Raw genomic sequence first — 27,952 nt, 5'->3', positions numbered from 1 at the left:
TGCCTGGGGTGTTTTTACTATAGAAATAGCCTATACCCAAATCAATATATCAATTTAAGAAACTGCATAGCATATGATATTTGGCAGTGCAGGAACATGACCCCTATTGTTCTGATTCCCAAGCCCATGTTTTTCGCTATGGATGAATATGGAGGAAGCCTTGCAATGGCTGACTCTATTATTCTTCTAAAGAGTATAATGGTGAGGCATGAAGCATAATCCGCTAAAATTTATCATACCAACTGACTGATATCCACTTCTGTTGATCTAGATGGACTAAATGAAACTTGGCATATAGTGCTGGTGATTTTTGAAATCTCAGGTTGGAAAGGGAGAATTAACGGCAAAGCAAACAGAACTTGGAAAACTTAACAGAAGGAAATGAATGCAATTGAACAGATATTGGTAGATGAAATAGCAAGGAACCTATGGCTGAAATACGGAAGTATTACCTCATTCAAAAGGAACAAGTCTACAAGAGAAGAAATGTAGGTGCAGAGTAACCCCGTGCAATAGAATTATTCAGCTGGTGGAAACTGATAATGGTGGAATGGTAGCTAGCAAATAGGTTGAGACAAAAGGTGAGAATATAGAAGCGATATTGCTGTCATAATATACAGGTGCACATATAGGATTCTCTTCTCCGTGGCAACATCTAGTAGTCAGAGGGACTTCAACTACATACTTTTTTTAGGCTCACAAAGAGAAATAATAACTGACATGGAAATGACTGCTCCCAGGGAGAAAGGAATTATCTGATAATTAGGGGTGCCACAACAGGGGAACTGACCCTACTCCAGGGCTGGCTGCCAAAGAGAGTGGCCAGTGTCCAAGTCCTCATATTCCAGGGAGCATGTCATTTCACAGGGTGTTTCTTAACAAGATCAGATTTTAAAAGAGCATGTATGAAAGAGTAGCACAAGCCTACAAGGATGAATACTTTACTGTAGGCTTACATAATTTTTGCTTTTAAAAAAAGAATACCAAGGAATTTCCAGAATTGTTTTGTTTTTCAAGTAATGCCTGCCACAAGAGGGTGAACAAGAAAGGATGAAAGCCACTTCTTGGGTTCTGAGGATATAATGCTATCAAATGACACAAAGGGGTGGGGGGGACAAGACCCCTCAATTTTTGTCTCCTCTCTTAAAGATAGTAATTTTTTAATGAACAAAATTATTTTAATGATTAAAAGGCTACTAAAATCCAATGTGGTTAACGAGCAACCAATTATTTTAAGTGAGTTAAACTTTCCAGGCCTAAATGAATTATCCATGAAATACTTAGCATAAGTGATTGTGGAATCAATACAGTCAGCTTTGGAAAGCCAGAGAAAAGAAATGCCAGAAGACTAAAGAGGGGCAAATATTGTCCTGATTTTCAAGGAGCATAAAAAGCAAGAGAATTTGAGAATTACTGGTAAATTTACAATGTTCAGAATGAATTTTTAAAAAGTAATCTCTACACCCAATGTGGGGCTTGAATGTACAGACCCTGAGATTAAGAGTCAGAGGCTCTACTCACTGAGCCAGCCAGGTGCCCCCAGAATGAATTTTTTAACAAATGTTTTCACAATTAGGAAAAGAGATTGAGCTCATGAATGACAATTTCAAGTTTTTGTGTGTTTCCATCTATATCTACCAGGTTCTTAGTGGAAAAAAGAATTTAATGCAGATTTTTCAAACAAAGAAACTTAAATAAAGGAACTGCTTATCAACTGTAAACCCTTGCTAGTCTAGTATGATTGATTACCAGACCAGCAGTATCAGCATCACCTGGGAGCCAGAGGGAACCGGAGACTCTCAGGCCCCATGTAGACCTAGTGAATTAGAATCTGCATTTAAACAGATCCCTAAGAGGCACCTGGGTGGTGGAGTCAGTTAAGCCTCCCGATCTCAGCTCAGGTCATGATCTCACAGCTGGTGAGTTCAAGCCCCACACTGGGCTCTGCACTGATGGTGCAAAGCCTGCTTGGGATTCTGCCCCTCTCCCACGTGTGCTTGCTCTCTCTCTCTCCCTCAAAATAAATAAACTTAAAAAAATAAAAAAATAAACAAACAGGATCCCTAGGTGACTCATAGGTACTAATATTTGGGAAGCGCTGAAGTAGGCAAAGTTAGAAGGACAAATAAGAGATGGCAAGGCATCCCAAAATTAGTAACACTAAGAAGCTGTTACTACTCCTGGGGCTAAAGGAACAAAGTAGAATGTCTTCCTTGCTCTCTCTCCTGCTCCACTTCCTTGGTGAACCCTTTCCTGTTCTGACAGAGTGAATAGTTCCTTTTACCATACTTTAAAATCCCATAATTCATATATCTTTTCTTTTAAAAAAATTTTTTTTTAATGTTTATTCATTTTTGAGAGACAGAGCACGAGCAGGGGAGGGTCAGTGAGAGAGAGAGAGCGAGAGAGAATCCAAAGCAGGCTCCAGGCTCTGAGCTGTCAGCACAGAGTCTGACACGGGGCTCAAACCCACAAACTGTGAGATCATGACCTGAGCTGAAGTCGGACACTCAACCAACTGAGCTACCCAGGCATCCCCATAATTCATATATCTTTTCTAGGATTTGTCTTATGTAGCAGAATTGTTTAAACATCTGTCTCAGCAGACTGCACACTGGTTAAGAGTCAGAGAGGCATCTGCATTTAAAAATTTTTAGTTCTTACCACAGTATAATCTAAAAAGGTAATCTAATCCCTTTGTAACTCTATTATGGAAGAGCTATTATTAAACAGATTTTAAGATGAGAAAATTGAAGTGCTGAAAGGTTAAGTAACTCGCCCAAGGTCACAGTTATGAAGTGGTAAGGCCAGGATTTTTGAACCTAGGTAGGTCTGGTTGTAGAATGATTATTTAAATAGCTTCATAATGAGAAATGATATTCTAAAATAGCCTTCTTGGCCAAAAGTAATAAAACTGTATTTTTATTAAATATATTTATGCCTACCTGCCAAAACAAACAAAACGCAGAGAGGGGGAACTTAAGGCAATGCTCCTTGTCAGTGAAAAAATTCAGGCAGAAGTGGGGTAAACTGGGATCATTTTGTCCTAAAAGGCTTTCTACCAACAGTTGAGCTGTTGGAATAAGCGACTTTAAGCTTTTGTGATGAGAATAAACTAACCCACCCACCAAGTAGCGAGTTCATAGTCTTACAGTCTAATCTGAGGTTTTCAACATAAACACGAACCAAAGAAATAAATAAAAATAAAAACAATTAATTAAATCCTGCTATCTGGCCTGGTCAACAGAACACAAAATGGAGAGCTGGTTTCCAATTGCCCTTACATCTGGTTGGCAAGGTGAAGAGCGATGTTTTTTTTACAGGGTTTACGTGAGACCTTTGGTCCGTGGGCAGTGCCACTGTCTAATCCTCCCCAAGGGAGAAGGAAAAAATGGCTATACACAGAGAGCAGATCAAAGTATTTCTCTTTTCCCCTTCCCTTTGCACATCACCCATCCACACGGTCACCTGAATTCAACACGTAGTGCCTACTGTATGCCTGGCATAAATGTTGGTCCATTTCTTCAAAAGATGTGAAGTCAAGGGGGCAGATACTGGTCAAAACTGACTAGGTTCCTTCCCTGCTAGTCTGGGCCCGCCCACACGCACAACAGGTCTCCATCCAGAGATCCTCATCTTCCTTTCATCGGTACTCTCAGCTCTGCGGGTGGAATTCAGCACCGAGCCCCTCAACACTTCCCGGGGCAACCCAGCGTCTGCTTCACAGCGGCTGGACCCACGCCCGGAGCCCACTCATCCTTAGCCAAAGGCGGCGCGTTCTAATCCTGCGGCCCACGATGGGTGGGTGGGTGGGACCGGGTGGACAGAGGCAGACGCAAAGCCGCGACAAACCTGGGCGCTTAGGTCAGACTGTGAGGCGCCTCAGTCTAAACAGGCGGTTTGTCTTTCACCTAATTCAATAGGCCCAGGCTTTCCCTGAGGGCGCGATCGCGTGGGCTGATCACCACCCTTCACCTCCGCACCACACTTTCCCCGCTCTCCAATCCAGCTGCGGACAGGTTGCTATGCCCAATCACCTCGTCCTCGAGGTCCGCCCCTCCCGCTCCACGAGGGGCCGCGGTCACCTACAGCAGCTCCAGCACACCTCGCCACCCAGCACGCGCCAGAACCCTGCCATGCCGTCCGCCACACAGACACGCAGTAACGCCCCAACATCTGCTGCGCAAGTCCTTCCCCACAGCGGAGGAGTTCTCCAGCCCCACGCGGTCGGAGTCGCGCCGACTTCATGGTCACCCGCCCGGCGCTGTCGCCGCGCCCCTCCCTAGCCGCACTCCCGCCCGCGCGCCTCCGCGTCGTCGGGTCTGTCTCCAGCAATCAAATAAGGTCGGCTGAGCCCCCACGGGTGACCAACGAGCTCTCGCTGCACCCGGGGAAGGCCTTGGCCCCACGCTCTGGGGCTGCCAACAGCTGCGTGAATTCTCCAGCGGGGGCGTCCTTTTCTTCCTCTCCAGCCGGCGGTGGTTGGGTCGTCCGCAGCCGCAACTACTATGGCCTCTTCCTTTCCATGTGATGCCCTACCCAGCCGCGCGCTTTAGGGACAGCTTCCAGCCTTTTAGTCTCTCCCTTATGAAAAGAATTGTGGAGGGGCAACGCTTCCTCGTGGGGGTCTGCCCAGCCCCACCTCGGTCGCCCACCGCTCTCTCTCCCCGGTTGGCCCGCAGCCCTTCCAAGCCGGTTCCTCCGGGTGGAGCGTGCTTGCCCTGGGCTAACTGGCCGCGAGATGCTGTCCCCGCAGACCCGTCTAGCCCCAGTGTCCCTTCACCTTCTCCGCAGCCTCTCCTGCTTGGTGAAGCGCGTGGCGGAACCCGAGGCTAGGACCTCCGCGCCCAGGATTTTACTCGGACTCCAGCACGTGGTGGAGCGGGGGGTGGCGGCCAGAGTACAGGCTGCGGGAGTCTCGGTGGCACTGGAGAGGGTCGTTTCGGGGCCCACGGCTACCTTCGCTGAGGGCGAGTCCTGCGGCCTGAGTCCGCTGACCCCGGCTGGAGGCCCGCACGCCATCCCCCCTCCCACCGCCTCAGCCCGGGCGCGCAGACTCACACCCCTTCCCGGGGAAGCAAATGGTCCCTTCCAGGCGGGTAGCCATGTTGCTCTAATAAAGCGGGAGGGGCGGCGGCGTGGGGGGAGCAGATGCCGCTGCCTTCGAGCGGGAGCCGGGTGCTGGCAGAGCGCAGCCGCGAGGGAGGCGCGGGGGAGGCGAGCCGGAGCCGGAGCCCGAGCCCGAGCGGGAGCAGCAGCCAGTGTTGGCGGAGAGCACCCGGGCGCAGCTGGAGTCGGAGCCGCAGCCGCGATGGCCGTGGCCGTGGGGAGACCGTCTGTGAGTGCTGGGGCCTCACCACCCTTGCCCGCGGCTCTCGCGGCACTGGGTGGTCCCCGCTTTCAGGCGGGTGCCGGGGGGGGAATATCGGGGCCCGGGCGGGGGCTCCGGATGGTGGCGGCTGTGGGTGTGTGCGTGAGATTGGGCGCGCGTCTGGAGCTGAGGGGAGGGCTAGGAGACTAGAGGCTGGGCTACTACGTGATGCAACAGTGTATCGCCTCATCGCGCCCGGGTTCCGGAGATGTGGGAGAGAAAGGACCCCTTCCCTCTTTTCCCTTTAAAGGGTTTCTTTCAGGCACGGTATTTCTCGGCTGCCTCCCTCTCGGCGTGCACACCTTTTCTCTCGTGACAGTCGAGAGAGGCACCGAGTGCGGGGGTTTCCTCCTGACTCCCCCTCGCCGAGGGGCGACCAGGGCATGGGAATTGTTCCCCGAAGCGCGCTGTCACACGGCCGTAGAAGCGGATCAGAAATGAAAGGCTGGGATTTCCGTGGTGGCTTCCCCATCGTGAGAGCCGGGACACCCCCAGGCACCCACCCGGCTGACCTGGCCCTGCCCAGGATGTGGACAAAAGCCCTAGCCACACACACACAAAGTTTTCACAAGGCCCCCTTGTCGTGGTGGGTGGAAGTATTAAATGCTCCGAGGTTAGAAGACTGGGGGCGGCGAACCGAGGAGGCGCGGACGCGAGGAAGAGGAAGGTTAGGGCGGGCGAGTGGAGGACCCGGTGCCCCGCGGCTCTGGGCGAGCGAAGGACCGAGGGTGCGCTCCCGCCCCAAATTCAGAGCCGGGCAGGAGCAGCGCCTGGTGGGGTGCAAGACTCAGCTCGCGATTCAGAGCCGGACTTTGAGGGTGCGGTCTCAGTCGGTGCTCCGCATCCTAGGGTGAAAGGCGGTGGGGGGGTGGGGGGAGGGACGGCGGCGGCCCTTCCTTTTTTATTGAAAGGAGCAGAGCCGGGTGGGAAAGGCGGAGTCCTCCTTCCTTCTCTTTCCCCGTTTCTTTGTCGATGTTCGAAGTCCACTTTCGCACCACCGGTTTTGGGGCGCGCCTCGAGCGAGGTTTTTCCCGCTCTGCCTCCTTCCTTTTCTCCTCTCCCTCCCACAACTGTGTGGCCGCAGGTGGTGGCTTGAGAGGTCTTGTGGTTCCACACGAGAGACTTTCAGACGTACTGGAAGCTCCGAAGCCCCAGGAATGCAAGGCTGTGCTCGGACTCCAAGCTCTTCCTCGAACTCCTCTCCAGATACACGCGCCTTTTGCTGCCCCCGCCCCCACCCCGCCCCGGGAACTTCGCGGGGTCCTTCTGCGTGCTTTAACTCGGTTTGGTGGTTTGGCTGCAGGCGTGTTTTCAAAGACGTTCTCCACTGTCACAATGTGCTGTGGTCCTATTGAAGTGTAACTGGGTTTTTTGGGCATTTTATACTCTAATATTTAATGACCTGACGCTTAAGAATCAGGTTTCCTCTTGCACACAAATTGTGCCCTTGATAATTAGTGGTCCTGGATTATTGTTACTGAGGGAATTTACATAGTCTCTGTGCTAATCCCTTTATTTTTCTGGTGGGGGAAATTGAGGTACAGAGAGGTCAAGTTTATCTGGTTAAATTACCCCCTTCTCTCTCACCGTCCCCACACTGTACTTATTTCCAGGGCACATATTTCCATAACTAAAATAACTGATAACTGCTTGAGATTATTGGAGAGTGTCTAGGAATGCAAATTTGGGGGGGGGCTGTTCAGTAACACCTATTGCTGGTGCATTCTTGAGGCTTGGGGGAGGTGGAAGAAATAATTTGCTGCACATTTTCTATAAATTAGTTAGTTCATATATGTCAGTTAAATAGGAACAGTATGTGGATTTGAGATTTAGTTGTGTGGCCATAATCATATCCAACACCAGGTCTGCCAACCAGATGTGAGCTTAATCCCACAAAATTCTTCTCTAAGACCTCTTATTCAAATAATAGAGGAGATTCCAAAAAGAGTATGTGTACAGAGGAGGTAACTGCTTTCTCTGCACATTCCCCGTTGTCACTGGAATTAAGATTAAATTGCAGTTTAAAAACAAGATTTTTTTTTTTTTGGACTGAGCTGTGGTCTGGGTGATCAAAAGTTGACTACAAAGTTGAAAAGTCTTTTCATACATTTCCAACGAATTGTTGAATTGTTTTACTTTGTTCATTCAGTTCTTGCCTTAAGTGTCGTGCCTATAGTCGTACCTTCAAAACAACTCTCGTAAATACAGATTTATCCAAACTCAGCTCCAAGGGATCAACACTACATCCTTCATCTTAGAATTCTCTGCCCCTTCTGTTCCTTTATCTATTCTCTGATATGAACAAATGAAAGGAAGAGTGTGTTGAGAGAAAAGAACCACTCCAAAGTTGATCTATGTATGAATGGAGTTTCCCTAGTTACTCCTTTAGAATTTAGACTTTTTAAAAAAGTTGTTTAGGGAAACATGAATAGATCTCCTTTCCCTACAAACTGCCTCTCCCATCCAGATTGAAGGAAAGTTCAGTTAGAATAATTTGCTCTCAATGTTAGGCATTCTTGAACTTGAATGTCTTTGTGTGATATCCTAGGTAAATACGAGATTTTACTGGGGAAAAACCTTGTATGGCAGATGCAGTATTTTCTGTCTTTTGAATTGGTTATATTCCGTTATAACCATTTAAACCTTAAGGCTGAATTAAGATGTTTCTTAAGTTGATTTGTTGGCTGGAAAACAAAAGTTTGAGTTTAGTGTGATACTGTTTATTTTTGTTCTAATCTCGACCCCTAGTGTCTCCATTTTCTCTTGGATGGTGTTGGTGCCTGGCTCTGAGAAGACCCTAAAGCACATCTGTTTCAGAATATAACTAATGATTAATGAGAGCATTTCTCCCTTAGGGATGTGTCCACATTTTGGGTGAGTTAGTATTTTTGCATCCAAGTCCCAGGACAGCTATTATCTTTCTTTTAAACAGAACATGGTAATTTACTCTACCTGGGAATCAGGCTTTATGTAGCTGATCCACTCTCTCTTAAGGTGTGGTGTTCAAGTTATATAGCCTAGGAGTTATATAGCCAAGGAACTTTAAGAGATTATTCAGTTCAGCCTTCTTCCCAATGCAAAAATATTTCTTACTTTATCCCTAACAGATGGTATGTATTTAAACTTTTGCAGCGATGGAGATTTCGCATGATATCCTTCAAGAAACCTATTTAATTATTCTTTTATCTGTGGAGCCAAAAGAAATGGAAAAACCAAGTTCATTCACTCATTTAAAAGTATTTACCGAGTACCTCCTATGTGCCAGGTACTGTTCTGGGAGCCAGGGTTACATCAGTGGACAAGAGAGACCTTCTCTTTTTACCTGGAGCTTTTATTTTCTGAGAGATTTAGTGTCTATGCGTAGTGAAGTGATGAACTTCAGTGAGTATGGAGTATGTAAGCCATTTAGGGAGAAAGGAAATTAGGTGCCTGTTGCTGAGTCAACACTTATGATGCAGGTAAAGATCTTGTCTGGGAATCATTAGAGACGGTTCCTGAAGATATGGTCTGTTTTCAGCAGGAGGAGGGTGAGGACTGACAGTGAAACGTTATTTTCCCGTGGTACAAAATTGCCATTTCTAAGACTTGATGCTGTGGTCCTTGCATGAAGGATTCTGGCTCTTTTGTACCTGGCAAAAGCTTAATGGAGCTGAAAAAGGTCTGCGGGATGGCTATCTAAATGATAAAGGGACTGTCATCTAGGGGGAGGTCTTTAAAAATTAAAATTCTGTCAGTGGTATAAATTATACACACTGAGACTCTATAAGCAATTATTAAGGAATGCTGGAAGTGTTTGAGGTATAGTAATCTGTCCTTTTCAAATCTTTGAAAGCTATAGTTTTTTTTTTTATGCTTTAAAATATCTTCCTTAAAAATGAAGTGTTTACATTGCAATGAAAAACAGACCTGTGGAAATTGATTAAAAGAACAAAACTACCCATACCCCACCATCCTGATGTAAGAGTTATTAGATTGTTAGCACGTTTTCATCAACTTTGTGAGATTTACACAAGTAAGCTTAACCCATCTCCTAAAAGCTGTGACTTAGAAACCAAACTGTGTGTCTGCTGAACCCTGTCTTTTTGGACACCCATATAATTGACACCGATGCTTAGTGCTTTCAAAGGGGCCACCCTCTGTCTGTGTCCAGACAAAGGAGCGAATGATTTGGATGTCCTACTTTGATTGATTGCCAGAAGGCCTAGTATTTATATCCACTGATGATGCCACAGCTGATAATGATCTTTGGGTTTAGACTTCCTGTGGGGCAGGGTATAGAGTTTTCTAAGCCAGTATTTCTCTTTATAGGACCTTAAACTTGACTGGGGGTGGGGTGGGTATGGGCTGCTCTTGGATTTTATAATTTATTGAAAACTCTTTCATAGACCCCAGTTGACCTGTTTCAACTGGGGTCAGTGAAGTGAACCATTATTTAAACAAAGACCCAGCAGATCCAAAGCTTCTATCCTGTTCCCTAAGGAGATCTACTTTACAATATAATTGATACCTGCTTTGTGGTTGTTGTTTTTTAAATCCAGATTGACAGAAAACTCCCTCCCAACTAAGCAGTACTGCCTCTGACCCACTCAGGCCTGCTGGCAACCTATCAATGCAACCACTGTGGAACATGAAAACCAATATTTGGGCTGAGGTGATAGAGACAGGCTTCTAAAAATAATTTGCTGGGTGATATGAAATCAAATTTGTGTCCTCTCAGGCCTGGCCTCAGGTAGAAATCAGGAGTCTTTACCCTCATATGCCAGAACCAAGGCATTAGAGACACCTTTTTAAGGATCCATGCCACTGAGTGTGAGTGTCTTGCTCAAGTCAAAGGATGCAGGAACTTGACCTATGTGGTTGCATTCTGTCCACCTGCTGAACTGTGACCGTGTGGGATTGAGTGTGATATTTTGTGGGAGGGGCAGGCTGAGATGAAGAGGTTGATCAGGCTTCATGTTCCAAAAAGAATGTCTTTGGTATCCAACAAGCAGAAGCTTTGTTCATGCCCCCCTCCTTTTTTTTTGCATTTTAAAAATTGTCGTGAAAAAATACATAGCATAAAGCATAAGCCTCTGAAAAGAATAGAGTATGGCAGCTGAAAGCTGGGGAAGCAAAGCCGAGATGTTCCTGATTGAGGGGCTTGTGCCAAAGCTGGACTCTGAGGAGGTGAAAGGGAAGATGCTTGAGGATGTGATCTCCTCCATATGGAAATTCCTTAGCTATGTGGCCCTGCTGCAAGTCACATCTTTTAGCCTAAAGAAATTGGAAAGCATGTGAAGATGGGCATCACATGTGAATGCATGATATGAGGAGCCCAGTTACAATTTCTACTCCTATCTGCAAATGAATAGGCCCAGAAAGATGTGAGGGACTCTTTGATTGAATGGATATAAAAATTCTACTTGTTAAGAACAAGTTTGGCTCTGGTAACTGACCTTCATAGCTATAATTTAAAACTACTTGAGAAGTAAAGACATTTTGTAGTGATAGTACACCCATATACCTGTGACATTCAGCCTGTGTGAATGTTGAAATAATAGTAAGTAATGTCAAACTCCATTTTCTAGCAAGTATTATTTATAAGGGAATTATGTCTCCAAAAAAAATGTGTGTGTGTGTGTATACACATACCTGTTTTGATAATTAAGTAACATTACTTTGGGATGAATTTATGATTTTCTTCATAAGTTTTTTCTTATAGAAGAAGTAATACAGATAGCTTAGAAATTGAAAAACAAAACAACCCACAACAACCTAAACACATCCATAGCCATTCTTAGTTTCCTAATCCATCTGCTTCATCAGATATTTCTTTCATACTTTCTCTGAGCAGATGCTGAAGTTACGATGTTGAGTATTTGAGATGCCATCCCTGCTGCTCTCTAAAAATTTCTCTGAAGGATGGGTAAGGAAGCAAAAGGATGAGTAAGGAAAATGAGGTGGAAAAGTGTACTAAGCCAAGGGAATAGCTCCTGCAAAGCTCTGGGTGTGAGACAGCCTTTTGAGGAAATCCACCTATGACGTCACTGTTCAGGGTGGGGTAGAGAAAATAGATGTGGGTCTAGGCAGGTGGGAGGAGACCAGATAATGCAGTGTATTCTTTAAGACACGTGCATATTTTCTACACAGTTTTAAAGATATTTTATATCCTACCCACCCTGTGCCCCAACTTAAGATATCTCAGATTCTTGGAATTGGTTGATAGAAGACCTTGAAAGCCTGCAGAGTATTGAATTCTTCAGGATTCAGTAGAATAGAGGGGAGATGAGAAAGGATAGAGGAGTTGATTCCTTTCATGACCAGATCGCATCCTTAAGAATAGAGGAAGTGAAGACAGAGGAAACACACAAAGAGGAGGAGGGATCCAGTGACAACATCCCCAGTATAGGTCTTCCTCTGTTTAGTGTTCTGTATTGAGGCCTTCCTCAAGATGTAGAACTACAAAGTCTTGTTTTCTTAAACATTGAAGCAAGTGAGTCCTAGAGGGTGGAAGAATGGTAGGACCCCTTCTATCTTGGACTACAAGTGTCCAACAGTGTTCTCCATAAAGAATATTAAAAAAAACCATAGGATTCTATGAAAGTAGGAGTAAAGTCTATTAAAAGCTATGGTTTTCTGAAGACTTAACACCTTTTCATTCACTTCATCCTTCTGTGTATTGTTTTCATGTCAATATAAATTTTGTGAGTATCATTAAGGGTGCCCATTACATTTACTCAGACCTACTGTTGAAAGGAAAAGGCTTAACCAAAACCATCTGTGAACAGGAAGCTGTTTAGCATCCTGATTTTTAATTTTTTTTAAAGATGAAAGAAATTGATGACACAAATAGAAAGATATACCATGCTCATGGATTGGAAGAATTAATATTGTAAAAATGTCCATACTACCCAAAGCAATCTATAGATTCAATGCAATCCCTAGGAAAATGCCAATAGTATTTTTCATGGAACCTAGAACAAATAATCCTAAAAGTTGTATGGAATCACAAAAGACTTCAAATAGGGCAATCTTGAGAAAGTACAAAGCTGTAGGTATCACAATCCCAGATTTCAAGATGCACTTCAAACTTATGGTAATTAAAATAAAAGGTACTGACACAGAAATAGACACATAGATCAATGGAACAGGATAGAGAGCCCAGAAATAAACCCATACTTATGTGGCCAAGTAATCTATTACAAAGGAGGCAAGAATATACAATAGGGTAATGAAAGTTTCCTCAATAAATGGTGCTGGGAAAACCAGACAGCTACATGCAAAAGGATGAAACTGGACCATTTTCTTACACTATACACAAAAATAAACTCAAAAGGGATTAAGGACATAAATGTGAGACTTCAAACCACTTAAAGGAAGTAGTAATCTCTTGGACATTGACCTTAGCAACATTTTTCTAAATATGTCTCTTGAGACAAAGGAAACAAAGCAAAAGTAAACTATTGGGACTATACCAAAATAAAAAGCTTTTGCACAGCAAAGGAAACCATCAACCAAACTAAAAGGCAACCTACTGAATGGCACGAGATACTTGCAAATGAAATAGCTAATAAGGGGTTAATATCCAAAATATATAAAGAACTTTCACAACTCAACACCCTCCCAAAAAAATCAATTAGAAAATGAGAAGAGGACCTGAATAGGCATTTTTCCAAGGAAGACATGCAGATGGCCAACAGACATATGAAAAGATGCTCAACATCATTAATCATAAGGAAATGCAAATCAAAACCACAATGAGATATCACCTTACACCTGTCAGTACCAAAACAATAAGAAATAACAAGTGTTAGCAAGGATATAGAGAAAAGGGAACCTTCATGCACTGTTGGTGGGAATGTAATTGGCACAACCATTGTGGAAAACAGTATGGAGTTTCCTCAAAAAATTAAAAATAGAAATACTATATGATCCTGTAATTCCACTATTGGGTATTTACCTAAAGAAAATACAGACAGTACTTCAAAAAGATATATGCACCTTTATGTTATTGCAGTAGCCAAGATATGGAAACAACCTAAGTATCCATTGATAAATGGATAAAGAAGTTGTGTGTGTGTGTGTGTGTGTACACACACACACACACACACACACACACACACACACACACACACACAGTGGAGTATTACTCAGCCATAAAAAAGATCTTGCTATTTGTGACAACATGGATGGACCTAGAGGGTATTATGCTAAGTGAAATGAGTCAGAGAAAGATAATACTATATGATTTCACTTAGGTGGAATCTTAAAAACAAGGTGAATGAACAAACAAGATGCCAAACATAATCATAAATACAGAGAACAAACTGATGGTTGCCAGAGGGGAAGGGGTTGGGGGATGGGCAAAATAGGCGAAGGAGATGAAGAGAATACAAACTTCCAGTTATAGAGTGAATGGGTCACAGGAATGAGACTTTCGGCATGGGGTATATAGCCAATAATATTGTAATGGTGTTGTGTGGTGACAGATGGTAATTGCACTTATGGTGAGCATAGCTTAATGTATGGAGTTGTTGAATCACTATGTTGTGCACCTGAAACTAATGTAGCATTGTATGTTAACTATAATTAAGTTAAAAAAAACCAAAAACCTCTGTGCACAGCAAGCCTTCTTGGCATCTTGATTTTTAAATTTTATTTGAATTGTCAAGATAATTATCTCACTTTATCCTTACAAAATTCCCAAGAAGTAACATAGACAAGGAAACTGAGGAACAAAGAAACTAACACCTAATGTGTACAGCGAGTTACTGGGAGCACTAGGCTTTAGAACCAAGGCTCTTAGACCAATATACATATAGACCTACAATTTGTGTTGGTCTGTTAGACTAACTTATGCTACAATTTGTGTCGGTCTATTAGACTAACTTATGCTGAAGTAACGCATTTGTCCCAAATTTTGGTGGCTTACACAACAAAGGTTTATTTCTTAACCACAATCTTTGATTCATCCTCCGAGATCTCCATGCTGTTCTGACCCCAGGATCCAGGTCCTCTATCTGGACCTTGCCAGTCTGGTGGCAGAGGAAAAAGATATACTGACCCCTGAACTATCAAGCTCTTACCATGGGTCACTTCTACATGAATTTCATTGGCTAAAGTCAATTTTCACTCCTAAATTCAGCAAGATGGCGATGGATAATCCTTCTGCAAAGAGTGGCTCTGCCAGTCAATTGACCAAGACTTGAGGGCCCTGGAATGAGGATTTAATTCCCCATCCTGGGCTGGGGTGGGGGTGGTTATTTTGAATAGTAACAGTTCACCATACTGTCCTAGTCAGGGAATCTACAATGGAGTCAAGGGTCCTAGTCAGGGAATCTGCTACGGAGCCAAGGGTCCTCATCATTTTTGAAAAGTCTTTCCCAGTCTGTAATGATTTTTCCCACTCTCTCTGTCCTGTTCTGATTCTAGTTGGACATGGTAGAATGCTGAGGAATAGTGTGTGTGTGTGTGTGTGTGTGTGTGTGTGTGTGTGTGTGTGTGTGTTAAGCAGCCAGAATGAATTGAAGGCAGAGGATGTGGTTATTCCTATTGTTCACTCACCGTGAGTTTGCAGTAGCATCCTAACTAAGTAAGGGATGGGTGGTGACCTTCTGAAAGACCTTCTGTGCTGTTCTCTGGTGGCCCCAACTCTGGGACTGTACTCTCTGGGAAATGGTTTTGAGGCCATTAGGACTTCCAGCTGCTTGACAGAATTATTTCCCTTGGGATGCTTCCAAATCTGTCCTTTCCCAGCCCATCTGTTCCTAAATGCAGATGCATCAGATGGCACCCTTCTCTTTCTTGCTTTGTTTTCTCTCACTGAGAGGCAGTAGTACTATATTACATTTGGATTATGAACATAGGCTCTACAGTCAGACTGCTTGGGTTCTAGGGTATCGGCTCTGCCATTTAACCATCTCTGTGATCTTAGGCAAGTTACATACCTTGTGTACATCTCATGCGTCAGCTATAAAATAATAATGGTATCTTCCTCAAAGATTTGTAGGATTAAATAAGTTAAGACATACAAAGTGCTTTCAGTGATGTGTGAAACATTCATCCTCAATAAAAAGGAAATAAATATGGAACTAATAATGACTTTATACCAAAGACTGGGCTCCAGCCAGAACTGCCAACCCACCGCACCCCACCCCAGCAGGAAGTGAGCATTTGCCCCTTCTCTCACACACCTAAAATGCAGTCTTCCCTTTTTCTAATCAGAGCACACCTCTGAGGCATAGATCCAATATACTGTCTCCTCGAAGCCTTGACTCGCCATCCAAGTTTTGGTAATTTTTCTGTCTCTGAATTCCTGCAGCAGTGATTGCCTGCAACGCTCGTGTGTCACCTTTATAGTGTTCTGGAGTCTCCACCCCAACCCTCACCACTCCTTTCTTCAAGACCCTATTTAAAATAAATAGGAATGGGGCACCTGGGTGGCTCAGTTGGTTGGACATCTGACTTCAGCTCAGGTCATGATCTCGTGGTTTGTGGGTTGAGGCCCTGTGTCCAGCTCTAGGCTGATAGCTCAGAGCCTGGAGCCTGTTTTGGATTGTGTGTCTCCCTCTCTTTCTGCTTCTCGCCTGGTTGTGTTCTCTTTCTCTCAAAAATAAATATACATACATACATACATACATACATACATAAACAGGAATGATCAAATATAGTTGTGAATGTTTTTAAAAAAAATCTCTCAGGGGTGCCTGGGTGGCTCAGTCAGTGGAGCACCTGACTTTAGCTCATGTCATGATCTCCCGGTTGGTGGGTTAGAGCCCGATGTGGGGGCTCTGTGCTGTCAGCTCAGAGCCTGGAGCCATGATTCAGATTCTGTGTTTCCCTCTCCTTTTGCTCCTCCCCCACTCACTCTCTGTCTCTGTCTCTGAAAAATAAACATTAAAACATTTAAAAAAAAATAAATCTCTCATTACCACAAACATATGTTCTGCTAGCCTTGACCACATTCATGTATTCTTAGCCTTACTTCCAGATTTGCAGGGAGAGACTGTGTTGTGCACCACCCCCCCTGCCGCCTTCCCCCCTGGTTAATAAACATGTGACTGAATGAACAAAATTGATCCTTTGGATAAGACTTGTGCCAGCCTGCTTCCTCTCAGTCCACCTTTATGTAATTCATGCTGTTGCTGTGTGCGTTTCAGGCAGGTGTAGACCTCATATCTATAGCTTTCTCCCCCAGGCTTCTCTGCTGTAGCCACCTGGGCTCTGCTTCACTATTTTGACCTATGTACACATCTGGCTGTCCAAGGGCGTTTCCATCCCATGGGCCAACACTTGCCTGATGGGGGATGGAATCTGGTGGACAAATACTTCTCTCTTTTGTCACTAACTTTGGACAATTCTGAGGCACAATATATATGGCTCCTCAGAGGGTCCCACATGGGCCCTAGCCTCAGCCCACAGTGTGATTAGCTCCATATACATATGTTTAGGATGACTGTGCCTCCTTCCCTGTTTCATACTTCTCGGTCCCCACTCCTGTTCCTTTGGATCATTTCCCCAAAGAGCTTTATGCGTGCGAGCCCTAGTTTCAGGCCTCTGCATTTTGATGAAAACACCTTGTTTCCTGGTTTGGGACTCTTGTACCTTATGCAAATGAGGGAGTGTGAATGTTACTTGGTAACATACCAAATTCCTCTAGAATTAAAAAAAAATACGCTGAGAACAAACTGATATTTCTTTAATCAGGGTTTTACTATTTATTGGAGGGAAGACTTCAAACTATTAAGAGCTATGCTCAGAAAAGAAGAAAACTGGATGCATCATCTAATCTTTTCTATAATTTTCATTTCTACTTCATTGGAGAGGAACCCACAGTCTCTCAGGATGGAAGTACTTGTCTCTGAATGTATAGTGCTTACTTTGTTCTGTGATTTCTTTAATGTACCCATTTCAAGTCAGTTATATATTTTATAATCTAGAAACTAGATACAGAGTGTATGGGGGAAAACATTTTTGATACATGAACTGTGAACTTGGGCCAAAGCTTAAAACTGTTTTTGAAAAAGAAATTTTGTGGCCTATACTGCATAGATTGGAAGAATGAGGTAAAAATTTTTGAGGCAACTTCTTGTGAGCTAATGTTCAGCAATTTTATGGGCCCAGATTAACTTAAGTATCTGCCTGAAAGTTCTTCGACTTATCAGAGTTATTCACATCATCTCTTCACTTTGAGCCTATCCCATAGGCAGTTTCTGATAATGTAGGGGACATCCTTGGAAATACCACAAGCCAAACAGATTCATTCTCCAGTTTTCCCCAAATTTCTTACCTTTGCTTTCACTCTGAGGTTGGTTTTGACTTTTTTGGGGGTGGGCGATATAGGTCTGTACCTCTGCCTTTTGGAATGACTTGATTGTTTATTATATACGTCTTTGTTTTCAAAGCCTTTTCCAATCCTTTGCTTTTTTTTCCAAAATAAAGGGAGTGGGAGGAGAAAAATTGGATACTGAAATGTGTTATTTCTCAAACTAAAACTGGAATTATTTTTCAGATTTTTTTTTTGTCTTTAAACATACATTTGGAATGTTGCTAATTTGCACATTGCCTTTGCCATTGAACTCCTTGCACCCACTACAGTGGTGTCCTAATTGAAATTGTACAATTCCACACATTTTTCTTGTTGATAAGCTTTCATTGGGTAAACATTGATCTTTACAGTTTTCTTATGAGATAGTCTGAGTAGACACTGTTCTTGAACCCAAGCTCTTCAGCTCCTATTTGATGGATCAGGCCATGGTAAATAAGTTAAAGTCTTCTAACTACTGGTTATGCCTTCTTTCCAAATGGAGGTACAACCCTAGTCTGCAGAATAATGCTGTCAGAACTTTTTGCAATGATAGAAATGTTCTATTACTGCATTCTCCAATATGCACTATCCATATGTACCTATCGAACACTTGAAATGGGGCGGTGCAACCATAGAATTAGATTTTTTTTATCTTGTTTAATTATAATTAATTTGCATTTAAATTTAAATACCCACATGTGGCTAGTGGCTACCATGTTGAACAGTGAACTTTACGAGTATTGTCTAGGGGTACCTGGGCGACTCAGTCTGTTAAGCGTTCAACTTTACTTCAGGTCATGATGTTGTGGTTCATGGGTTTGAGTCCCACATTGGACTCTATGCTGACAGCTCAGAGCATGGAGACTGCTTCGGATTCTTGTCTCCCTTTCTCTATGCCCCTCCCCTGCTTGTGGCCTCTCTCCCTCTCCAAAATAAATAAACATTTAAAAAAATAAAAAATTTAAAAATTTTAAAACAAGGGACGCCTGGGTGGCTCAGTAGTTTAAGCATCTGACTTTGGCTCAGGTCATGATCTCATGGTTCATGAGTTCGAGCCCCGTTATCAGGCTCTGTGCTGACAGCTCAGAGCCTGGAGCCTGCTTCAGATTCTGTTTCCCTCTCTCTCTCTGCCCCTCCCCCACTCATACTCTGTCTCTTTCTCTCTCTCTCAAAAATAAATAAAGATTAAAAAATTAAAAAAAAATTTAAAACAAGAAGTATGGTCTAGAAGTATTTATAATCTGATATTTCTTTCTCATATTTTAGAAAACTTTATTAAGAAAAATTCCAAACATTACACAAGAGAGAAGGTATACTCAACCCTTCTATCCTATCACCTAGGCCATTCTTATGTCATCTCTTACCCCTTCTCTCTAACCTCCTCTCTCCTCATCCCGACCCCCCAAATTGTTTGTTTTTTCAAGTTTATTTATTTTGAGAGAGAGAGAGCAGGGGAAGGACAGAGAGAAAGAGAGACAGAGAATCCCAAGCAGGCTCCACACTGTCAGCACGGAGCTCTATGTGGGCTGGATCTTACAAACCGTGAAATCATGACCGGAGCCCAAATCAAGTCTGAGGCTTATCCGACTGAACCACCCAGGCGCCCTTGTTTGTTTTTCAAGGTTTTATTTTTTAAGTAATTTCTATACCCATCTTGGGGCTTCGATGTACAAACCTGAGATCAAGAGTCACATGCTGTACCAACTGAGCCAGCCAGGCACCCCAAGTTTGTTTTTTAAAAACTATTATTATTATTATTATTATTATTATTATTATTATTATTATTATGTAATCTCCACATCCAACATGGAGCTCAAATTTGTAACCCTGAGATCAGGAGTCATATGCTCTTGCTCCAGCCAGTCAGCGCGCCCCCCCCCCCCCCCCCCGCTATGCCCCTAGTTATTTTGGAGTAAATCCCAGGCTCAGTCTGATCTCATTTAGTTTTAAGAGCTATGCTGGTGACCTGGGGGTACGAGGAACATGGCATCAGGAAGAGGTATTCAGGGATCTTCAAAGTGAATTTGTGATTTAAAACAAAAGGCAAAAAAATGTCAAGTGTATGGATGGTAAAAGTTATAGTTTGTCAAAGATAGGTACTGAGTATATAGATGAGTGATATTCTCTGTGGTTGAGATATTTCATCATCACCATCATTGTAATGAATGGCCAGGCATGAGTGCATAGATGGAACAGTTACTGCCCCAAGCTTGGTTACATGTGCTTTTCTTGAGCTTCGGGTTCATGGATAATTTCATCATTTAAACATTCATATGCAGTGTTTATCATTGAACCTTATTGAATGCCAACAGTGCAATAGAGTCATAGGATTTTTAAAGGTGGAAAGCAAGCTGAGGATCATTTGGCTTTAGCCCAATCTCCTCAGAATGTTTATTTCCAGAGAGGAGTAGCTTGTTCTGAGCTCCCTTTGAGTGGCCCAGCACTTGGTCTGTCACCCTGGCCTGATCAGCTGACTGGCTGAGGTAAAACTGTAGCATTAAGTCACGCTTACCTACTTTTTAAAACGGCAGACTCTTAGGGCCTCTTTTAGAGCAGACATGTTTTTTCTAAGTCTATTTGAGGTATTATAGATACTCTTTTGGAGAGAAATGTTTGTGTAAATAACATAAAATTTTCTCTTATGGGTTGAGAATTTATGCCTGTTACTCGTGTATATTATTATAGGAAATGCCTGTTTATTTTCTGTATTTCTGTTTATAAAAGAAACTCTTGTAGCAAGCACATTTTGATCATGTGGACACATTGAAGGAAATAATGCTTGCATCATTGATATTTAAAAGTGCTTTTCTTCCTTCACAATGTAAAGCAAGAATTGTTACTGTGCTTTTGTAGTTGAATTTAGGAGCTAATAATGATTTTCTTCCTTATGATATTGTGCAGAATATGTATATTCTAAATTTGGAACTTAGGATTTAAGAGGAAGAATTTGTGATGGTAAAGGATCTTGTATCATCAGAAATGTGCCCAGGCCTTGGCTCAGCTGTTTTATTGATGGAAAAAGATGATATGTTTCAGAATAAAAGCTATTAAAAATTTCAGCAACATTCTGAACAACTGCAAGCTTACTGTTGCAACAGGATGCCATTCCTTTTCCATAGTTAACTCTCCAGGAGTTCCCCGAGCTTCTGTTAACCACATTCCTGAGAGAGAGGGAAGAGCTATGTCTAATCTCAGCATCTACATTGCAGCTTCGTCCAGTTTGCTTTTATTGCATGGTTCCTGGAGAAAGCGAATAGTTGGTTAATACCCTATGTGTTGATGTTACTGTGACTCAGGATTTATGCCATTTTTTTGCAAATACTCCAGTGAAATGGGCTTTCTTATCTCTACTTGACAAGAAATATTTGCATCCACATTAGGGCTAAGAACATGACTTAGGGAGATGTTTTGTCAAATCACACGCACTGTCCTTTTCATGCAGGGTAAAAACAAGTAACTAGTAAGGCTTGTAAAATGACCATGACCTGATTGGGAAATACAGCAACTATTTTCAGCAAAGAGGATGAAATATTAGTATGAGTAGCAGATTTTTCTTATCATATTAAATTCACAGATTTAGAAAAAAAACGAAATTTAAACCCAGCAATAACGCATCTTGAAAAAGAAGATAAATTCATGTAATCTAGGTCTCAATTAATGCTTACACTTTATTACAGTTAGAAGAGTGCTGAACTTGATGTAGCCATCACATTAATAAAAAATAGAAGTTTGCCTTATGTATTCTCTTTAAAATAGTTAATGAACAGTGGTTTATCACAGCTTTGATAGGCCTCAGTTTGGTTCTGGATTGAATTATTTATGGCATGGTAAAATAGTAAGGGAGAGATATAAATAAACCATTTTTGACCAGCTTCATTATTTGGCTTATTGATGAGAGGGAAAAAAAGTACCGAAAGGACAACTCTCAGATTCTTCAGTTAAATGTTGTAAATGGGCCAACGTGTGCCACCTCTTAGCTCTACCTGGCTAAATGAGGACCTCAGTGGTGCCATAGTTTTCAGTTTTTCAAGAGAACACGGACATTTAGAGTTTGAGGTGAAATTTCCCCATCTGAAAATGTTGGCAGTTAAGTCAAATATTTTTAAAATACTGTGTGGGCCACATAAACATGTTCGTGGGCTGAGACTGCCAGTCAGCAATCTGATTTCCATTGAAGATAATTCATTTATATTTTCTTGTATTTGAATAAAGAAGCCATTAACTTTTGGGGGGGGTGTCTTTTTAAATGCTTTCAGATTTGAATAAGTAAAGCATTTTTTCTAGAAAAGGTGCTTGTTTTTAAAACAGAAGTGAAGCAATTACTTGAAGGCAGTAAGGAAAATGGTTTCCTTAACAGGGTATCTCCTAACAGGTCTGAGCTGTAGGAGATCAGATTGGGAGGAGCAGGACCTCGTACAGTGTGTCTAGGGCCCACAACGAGAGAGCAGGGGGGACTCTTGAGTGTTGGTGTCCAGTGCCAACGTCCCTCTGCAGAAACGTGTGCTATATATAGTGAACGGGGTTGGATTTTTTTTCTTTTTGGTTTAGGTCCAATGACAGTTAATGGCTGTTCCTTACAGGCTGTGAAATTATTTATGAGTTTGGCAGTAGGATGATGTGAAATGAAAGTGGAGATAGGTAGAATAGGGTCTGTTACCAAATCCCAATAAATTGTTAGCGCTGGAGCCAGGACAGACTTCAGAGGTCACCCAATCCAGGGCCTTCCTTTGAGATGAGGAAACTGAGGCCTGGGGAGTTGGGCTGAGGCTGAAAGTTCTCATTAACTCTTTCCTGCCCAGCAGGAACCCAACCCTTCCTTTCTTTTCCTCTCTTCTTCTTCCTGCCTATAGGAAAATGTGTCTTCCAGGATTTATTTGTGGCAATTAGGCAGTCTTTCAGAAAAACAAGGAAGTCAGATGTTTAGTAAACAGAATAGGTAGAAAAGATCTTCCTAGGCAGTAGATTTAGTTTGTCCTTGTTAGAACTTTTTTTTTTTTTTTTTTTTAACAGAGAGAAACAATGAGTGTGTGCCAGTTGGGGTGGGGCAGAGAGAGGGAGAGAGAGAATCCCAAGCAGGCTGTACACTGACAGACACCAACAGGGGGCTTGATCTCTGGAACCGTGAGATCATGACCTGAGCCAAAATCAAGAGTCAGACACTTAACTGCCTGAGCCACCCAGGCACCCCAAAACATTTTTGTTGTTAAAATTTCTGGTGCTGTTCTTGTGTCAGTTTTCGTACGCTTCTTTCCAAAAGCCTACCTTTCCATACTATTTTTAGAAAGCAAAAACCAGTTAGGTACTCAACAGGAAAATGTGGCAATTTATTACCTTTCTGCAGTTTCCTAGTGGTGGGTTGAACCACATGAAATAGTTGATTTCAGTTGTTTCAACTACAAAAATGGTAGTGTCATATGCTTCAAGACAGTAGCTTGAGCAAAAGGGTGATGAGTATTGGGGTAGCTTCCTGTTCTTCTAAAGGCATGGTTGACATTTTACATGGTCATCGACCATTCAGCCCTTCTCATGTTATCCTGCTCAAACATTGTTATACTAGAGCATTTTTTTACTGAGAAATGTGGTATTGAAAGCTCTGTGTGCATATGTGGAACAGTCTTTCCCCCACGTGCTATGTTTGGCTTGAAAAGCCTCCCTTTGCCTTGAAGAAAAGACGACCAAGCCAAAGTCAGATGCTGGATTTGTTTCTGTTTTCAGGCCAACAGAAGTCAGTTGAAATGAGAATGATTTTCATTTTGTCTTGGTCAACAGCACAATACTTTGGTATGCAGTTATATTAATATTACACCCCGAGTTGGGGATCTGAGACTCTTGAAAACATTGCCCTGTTACTGAAATTGAAGCCTAATTGTGATTTGGTGGTGGAGGAGTGGGGGGAGCAAATGGACCCACAGAAAGAAATGTCATAAACTTTAGACCTTTTCTTCTCCTAGTTTTCTGAATTGAATCCACTGAACATTGGCTTTCTCAAAACAACTTTTGTAAAAGACGTGGCATTTTAGTATTTTGGGGATTACAAAACTAAGTATAAAATAAGAGACATGGGAACTTAACTCTGATAGGGGAAAATTTATTTGAAGGATATTATGACCTCTGAATCATATTTGAGACTGCTGACAAAATGAAATATATCTTTTGACTTTAGGCATCAAGGGAATTAATATTTAATATATGCTCATTTTTCTTAATAAATTAGAAAACAGAAATCCAACCTAAATCCAGTCAATTGGCGAAAGCCAAACTCTACAAAATTGATGGTTCATAAAGATCTTAGTGCCCCACAGCTGAATAAATACAGCTGAAGAGCCATCACAAACAGCCACTTGGAAATGCGATTTTTCTGTACTACTTTGAACTGGAGGGTTAGTTAGAAATTCACTTCTGACATTTCAGGCCCCTTTTGACTATTACTTTAAATTCGAGTGCTTTACTCTAGTTCTTGAAAAGAACTACAGAACTAAACTTTAGAACTAAAGGGCCTTTTTAGTGGGGTAAAGGTTTTCTGCAGGAAAAAAGTGTCGGACAGGCTGAGTCTGTTTTCCTCCCTCTTAATTTATTTCTGCAAAAATACCCTTCCCTACTGTTCTCTTCAGGATGAAGGCTCACCTCCCCAGGATGGTATGCTGGTCTTTCCATGATTTGATGCCTTTCTTTTCATAATCCTCAATTGGTTCCTGCAGTTCCTTGCAGGGTCTGCCTCCTTGCAGGGCCCTGGGCACCATACGTCCCCTTTTTTCACACTCTGTCTTGCACCTCATGTAAATGCCTTTCTCCTAGCCTCTTCCCCCCACCCTCTGTAGCTACTCATCCTTCAAGACTTTCCAGGCCACTCTGCTTTCCCTTCACCCAGGCAGAGTTTGGAAGACAGCTTTCTGAATTCCCATTTATCTTAGGCTCTTGTAATAAGCAGGTATGTTGTACCATAGTTTTCATGCCTGATTCATTTTCGTATTGTCCATTCAGCAAAGAATAGTGCCTGGCAAAAGGAATTCCTCAGTGAATACATCAAAAATAACTGTGCAGTAACAGGCCCAGGCTTTCTGCCTGTATAGTGGACTTAATCAGTAAAAATAACTGGCATAACATCCTGGAAGAAGATTACCGAACAAAGAATTTAACGATCTGCTAAATTTCCCCAGGAATTCTCAGCATTATTTAATGGTTGACAAGAGGGAGCTTTGAAGGGCTAAGAAATGAACACAAATGCAATGGGCTGAAGATTTAATTTTCATTTCACCTGTTTCTTGTCTCAGCCCGGGGTTGCTCAGACCATAAAAATTGGAGTTGACAAAGCATAAGATAATTTGCTCCTGTTCATCAGAAAATATTGTGGAGTGACCGGGTGAGGCAGCCTTGGGAAATGGTAAAGGTTGTTCTCTTTGTAGTTCTCTTTGATGCTGCGTTCAGGGTCTTCCCTGGGTTTATTTTTCCTAATTATTGAAATTATATGTATGGCAACAACCCCTGAAGCTATTCTGTGTAGCAATTAGTGTGCTGCTTGGAGTGTTTTTATTACTTACTACCTTCCTGAGAACTGCCAACATGCTTGGTGAAAATGCTGGAGATTATAGCGTGAGAAGTGGTTTTTCATAGATGTCTTGTCCTGTAGAAGTGAGGATACAGGATTCATGGGAAGAACAAATCTTCACATTTTTTTACAGTTTATGTGTGATATCTGTATGTATGTACCATATAAATGTATTCAATGGCTAGCAGAATTGACATTAAATTGATAAATATTTTAAATGTTGTCTACTATGAAATTGCTCAAAGTGGTCAAGACTATACCAGGGCTTTCTATTATGTCAGTTGAAACTGGGGGCGCCTGGGTGGCTCAGTCGGTTAAGCATCCGACTTCAGCTCAGATCACCATCTCACGGTCCGTGAGTTCCAGCCCCGAGTCGGGCTCTGGGCTGATGGCTTGGAGCCTGGAGCCTGCTTCCGATTCTGTGTCTCCCTCTCTCTCTGCCCCTCCCCCGTTCATGCTCTGTCTCTCTCTGTCCCAAAAATAAATAAACGTTAAAAAAAAAAAATTAAAAAAAAAAAAAAAGAAACTATAGCAAACCTTTAATATCGATACTATCCCTACTTTACAATTAAAGAAAAGGGGACTTAGAAGCAACCTGCCTCAACAGTTGCAGAGCTGGGGTTTTTTACTCGTGACTGACTTGTAGCTGATGCTTATCACACTGTTCCATGCATCTTTGTGTTTTTTATATTAATTTCAGAGAGTTCTTTTTTCCCAAGCCTATCACTTAAGATATTGGTATTTAAATATTAAATTAGATCTAAAAATGGCACCAGAGACTTCATGCACATTTGCCTGAGATGTCGGTTGGTGAGAGATCACACAATTTTTAAAACTTAAATCATTTTATGCGTTGTTCTGTAACAGAGTATTGAAGTTCATTATTTTAGCTAAATGTGTCTTAATTATGATCACTGAATCTTGTCTGAGTGTAGCATAACACTTGTGAATATACCAAGACTTTTACGAGCTACTTAAAAGGGTAGTATTTGCTTGGGAAAGTGGGGGAAAGAGAGCCACCTTAACATGGTCATGACCGTGGGGATATTTGGTGATACACTGCTCATCTTAAAAGAATATCGGAATGAGCCAGTGAGGGTCTGGGTATGAAATGCCAGGTGGTACTTACAGTGCCTCTTTTCTGTCCAGCTTTACATGGTCCTTTAAAAAATAGGCCTTTTAAAATATAGGAATGGAAATTACTTTCCTAAGTAATTCTTAAGTCAAGATGGTCAGTGGCACTGCAAGATACAATAATCTTCAGGTGGTTAGGCTATCTAACTGCCATGATTATAGTGAGGCTGAACATCTTTTCATGTGGTCATTGGCCATTTGTACTTATTTCTTGTGAATAACCTATTCACATGCTTGCCTTCCACCCCCCCCCCCCAACCCCCAGCTGGGCTATTTCTTTCTATTTTGCTGACTGTTCATCCTTTTATATGTGCAAATAATCTTCTCCCAGTCTGCCATGTATCTTTACTTTTGTTTTTGGTGTCTTGTTGTACAGAAGCTTTAAATGTGTCATCGTCTTTTTGGTTTGTATTTTGGGTCTTGCTTTAGAAATCTAGTTCACTCTTCACAGAAGTTCATTTAATTATAGTTAACAACTGTTTTGTCTTTTGCTCAGTGGTTTAGAGGGGACAAGAATGTAGCAACTGTTAAGAAACAGAGTCTATTCATCCAGTGAGAGATGTCCTGAAATAATAAATTAGAAACAACTCAAAGAGGAGACAGAAAGGGAAGAGCTCGGAACCCAGGACGTGAAAAGTAACAGAGCTCAAGAATCCAGCCTTTTTTAGAGGGATGCAGACATTCAATGCTCTGTGACTTGAAGAGACTTTTATGAGTTAATTAACACCTAGCTTGTAATTAACAGTTGAGTACACACTGAGCTAGCTGGAGGACAAGCAAGGGAGCTTGGGTTAGTGATAGGGCCTTTACGTTAGCAGTTTGGAGGTGGGGGAGAAATCCCCTTTTAATATTCCTTTCAAGTGGGTTATTTCCAGGTTTAAAAAGTTCTCTTAGTAATAATAATAAGTAATAATACTGGATACTCAGTGTATGGCAGGTACTGTGCCTGAGCACTTTATATGCATCATTTCATTTAGTCAAACTTACGAGTAGGTGCCATAATTATCCCATTTTACAGATGAAAGAACAGACTCTAGGAAGTTAAATAACTTGCCCAATTCACACAGCTGGTAAGTAAGTGGTATCAAGATTTGAGTTCAATTCTTTCTGAACTATGTGCCATCCAAAAGTGATTGTTACACATTTTTGGAAATAAAAAGTATTTGTGAAGATACTGAGCAATGAGTCCCTGGAGTCGATGATTGTGCCTGTTCTACTTGAAAAGCAGGCTCGGTCAAGCATCTTTTGGCATGCCCTGAGTTAGTTGCTCTTAGTGGAAGCAAGAAGATTTTGCCGGACTTTATTGCTTGAAACTTTTAAAAACAAATCAAAGCCCTTTCCTTGCAAGGGTCCATCTTCTCTACCCTTCTTTGCTACCATCTGCCTGGGTGACGAATGGGCCAATTTCTCCCAAGCTATGACCTGGCTCTCTAGCACCTTCACTCAGGTCAAGGGCAAAACTCCATGTTGCTGTACGGGATTGGGGATCCAATCGCTAAGGGGATTGGATGGACCTTGTTGGCATGTCTTCATGAGACACACGCATGCATATGAGGCAGCCACACAGAGCATGCACGAGGAAAGCAGGTGTCTTGCTGATACTCAGAACATGACC

The 27,952-nt window shown here is 42.4% G+C and overlaps 2 protein-coding genes across 12 annotated transcripts in view; both read left to right on the top strand.

The window, feature by feature from the left end:
• Positions 1-27,952, top strand: part of SEPTIN11 (septin 11) — a 122,693-nt gene that overhangs the window by 29,656 nt on the left and 65,085 nt on the right. For 10 of the 11 annotated variants that reach the window (XR_008296270.1, XM_027058797.2, XM_053217217.1 and 7 more), the window contains exon 1: positions 4,727-5,338. The exons of the other annotated variant lie outside the window; for it this stretch is intronic. Coding sequence is in view for 9 of the 10 variants with exons in the window: in XM_027058797.2 (XP_026914598.1) it covers positions 4,742-5,338 (597 nt within the window). In the remaining variant the exon portion in view is untranslated. Of the gene's footprint in view, positions 1-4,726; positions 5,339-27,952 lie in introns of those variants that run through there. 11 annotated transcript variants of the gene reach the window in all.
• LOC128314527 (mitochondrial import receptor subunit TOM5 homolog) lies at positions 5,398-13,444 on the top strand. The gene has a single exon (XM_053217220.1). The coding sequence runs from the start codon at positions 10,460-10,462 to the stop codon at positions 10,646-10,648; it is 189 nt and encodes a 62-aa protein (XP_053073195.1). The 5' UTR covers positions 5,398-10,459; the 3' UTR covers positions 10,649-13,444.

This window comes from Acinonyx jubatus, chromosome B1, assembly GCF_027475565.1.
Source record: "Acinonyx jubatus isolate Ajub_Pintada_27869175 chromosome B1, VMU_Ajub_asm_v1.0, whole genome shotgun sequence".
NCBI classification, from domain to species: domain Eukaryota; kingdom Metazoa; phylum Chordata; class Mammalia; order Carnivora; family Felidae; genus Acinonyx; species Acinonyx jubatus.
Note: the sequence above shows the minus strand (reverse complement) of the source record. Positions and strands in the feature narration are given on the sequence as shown.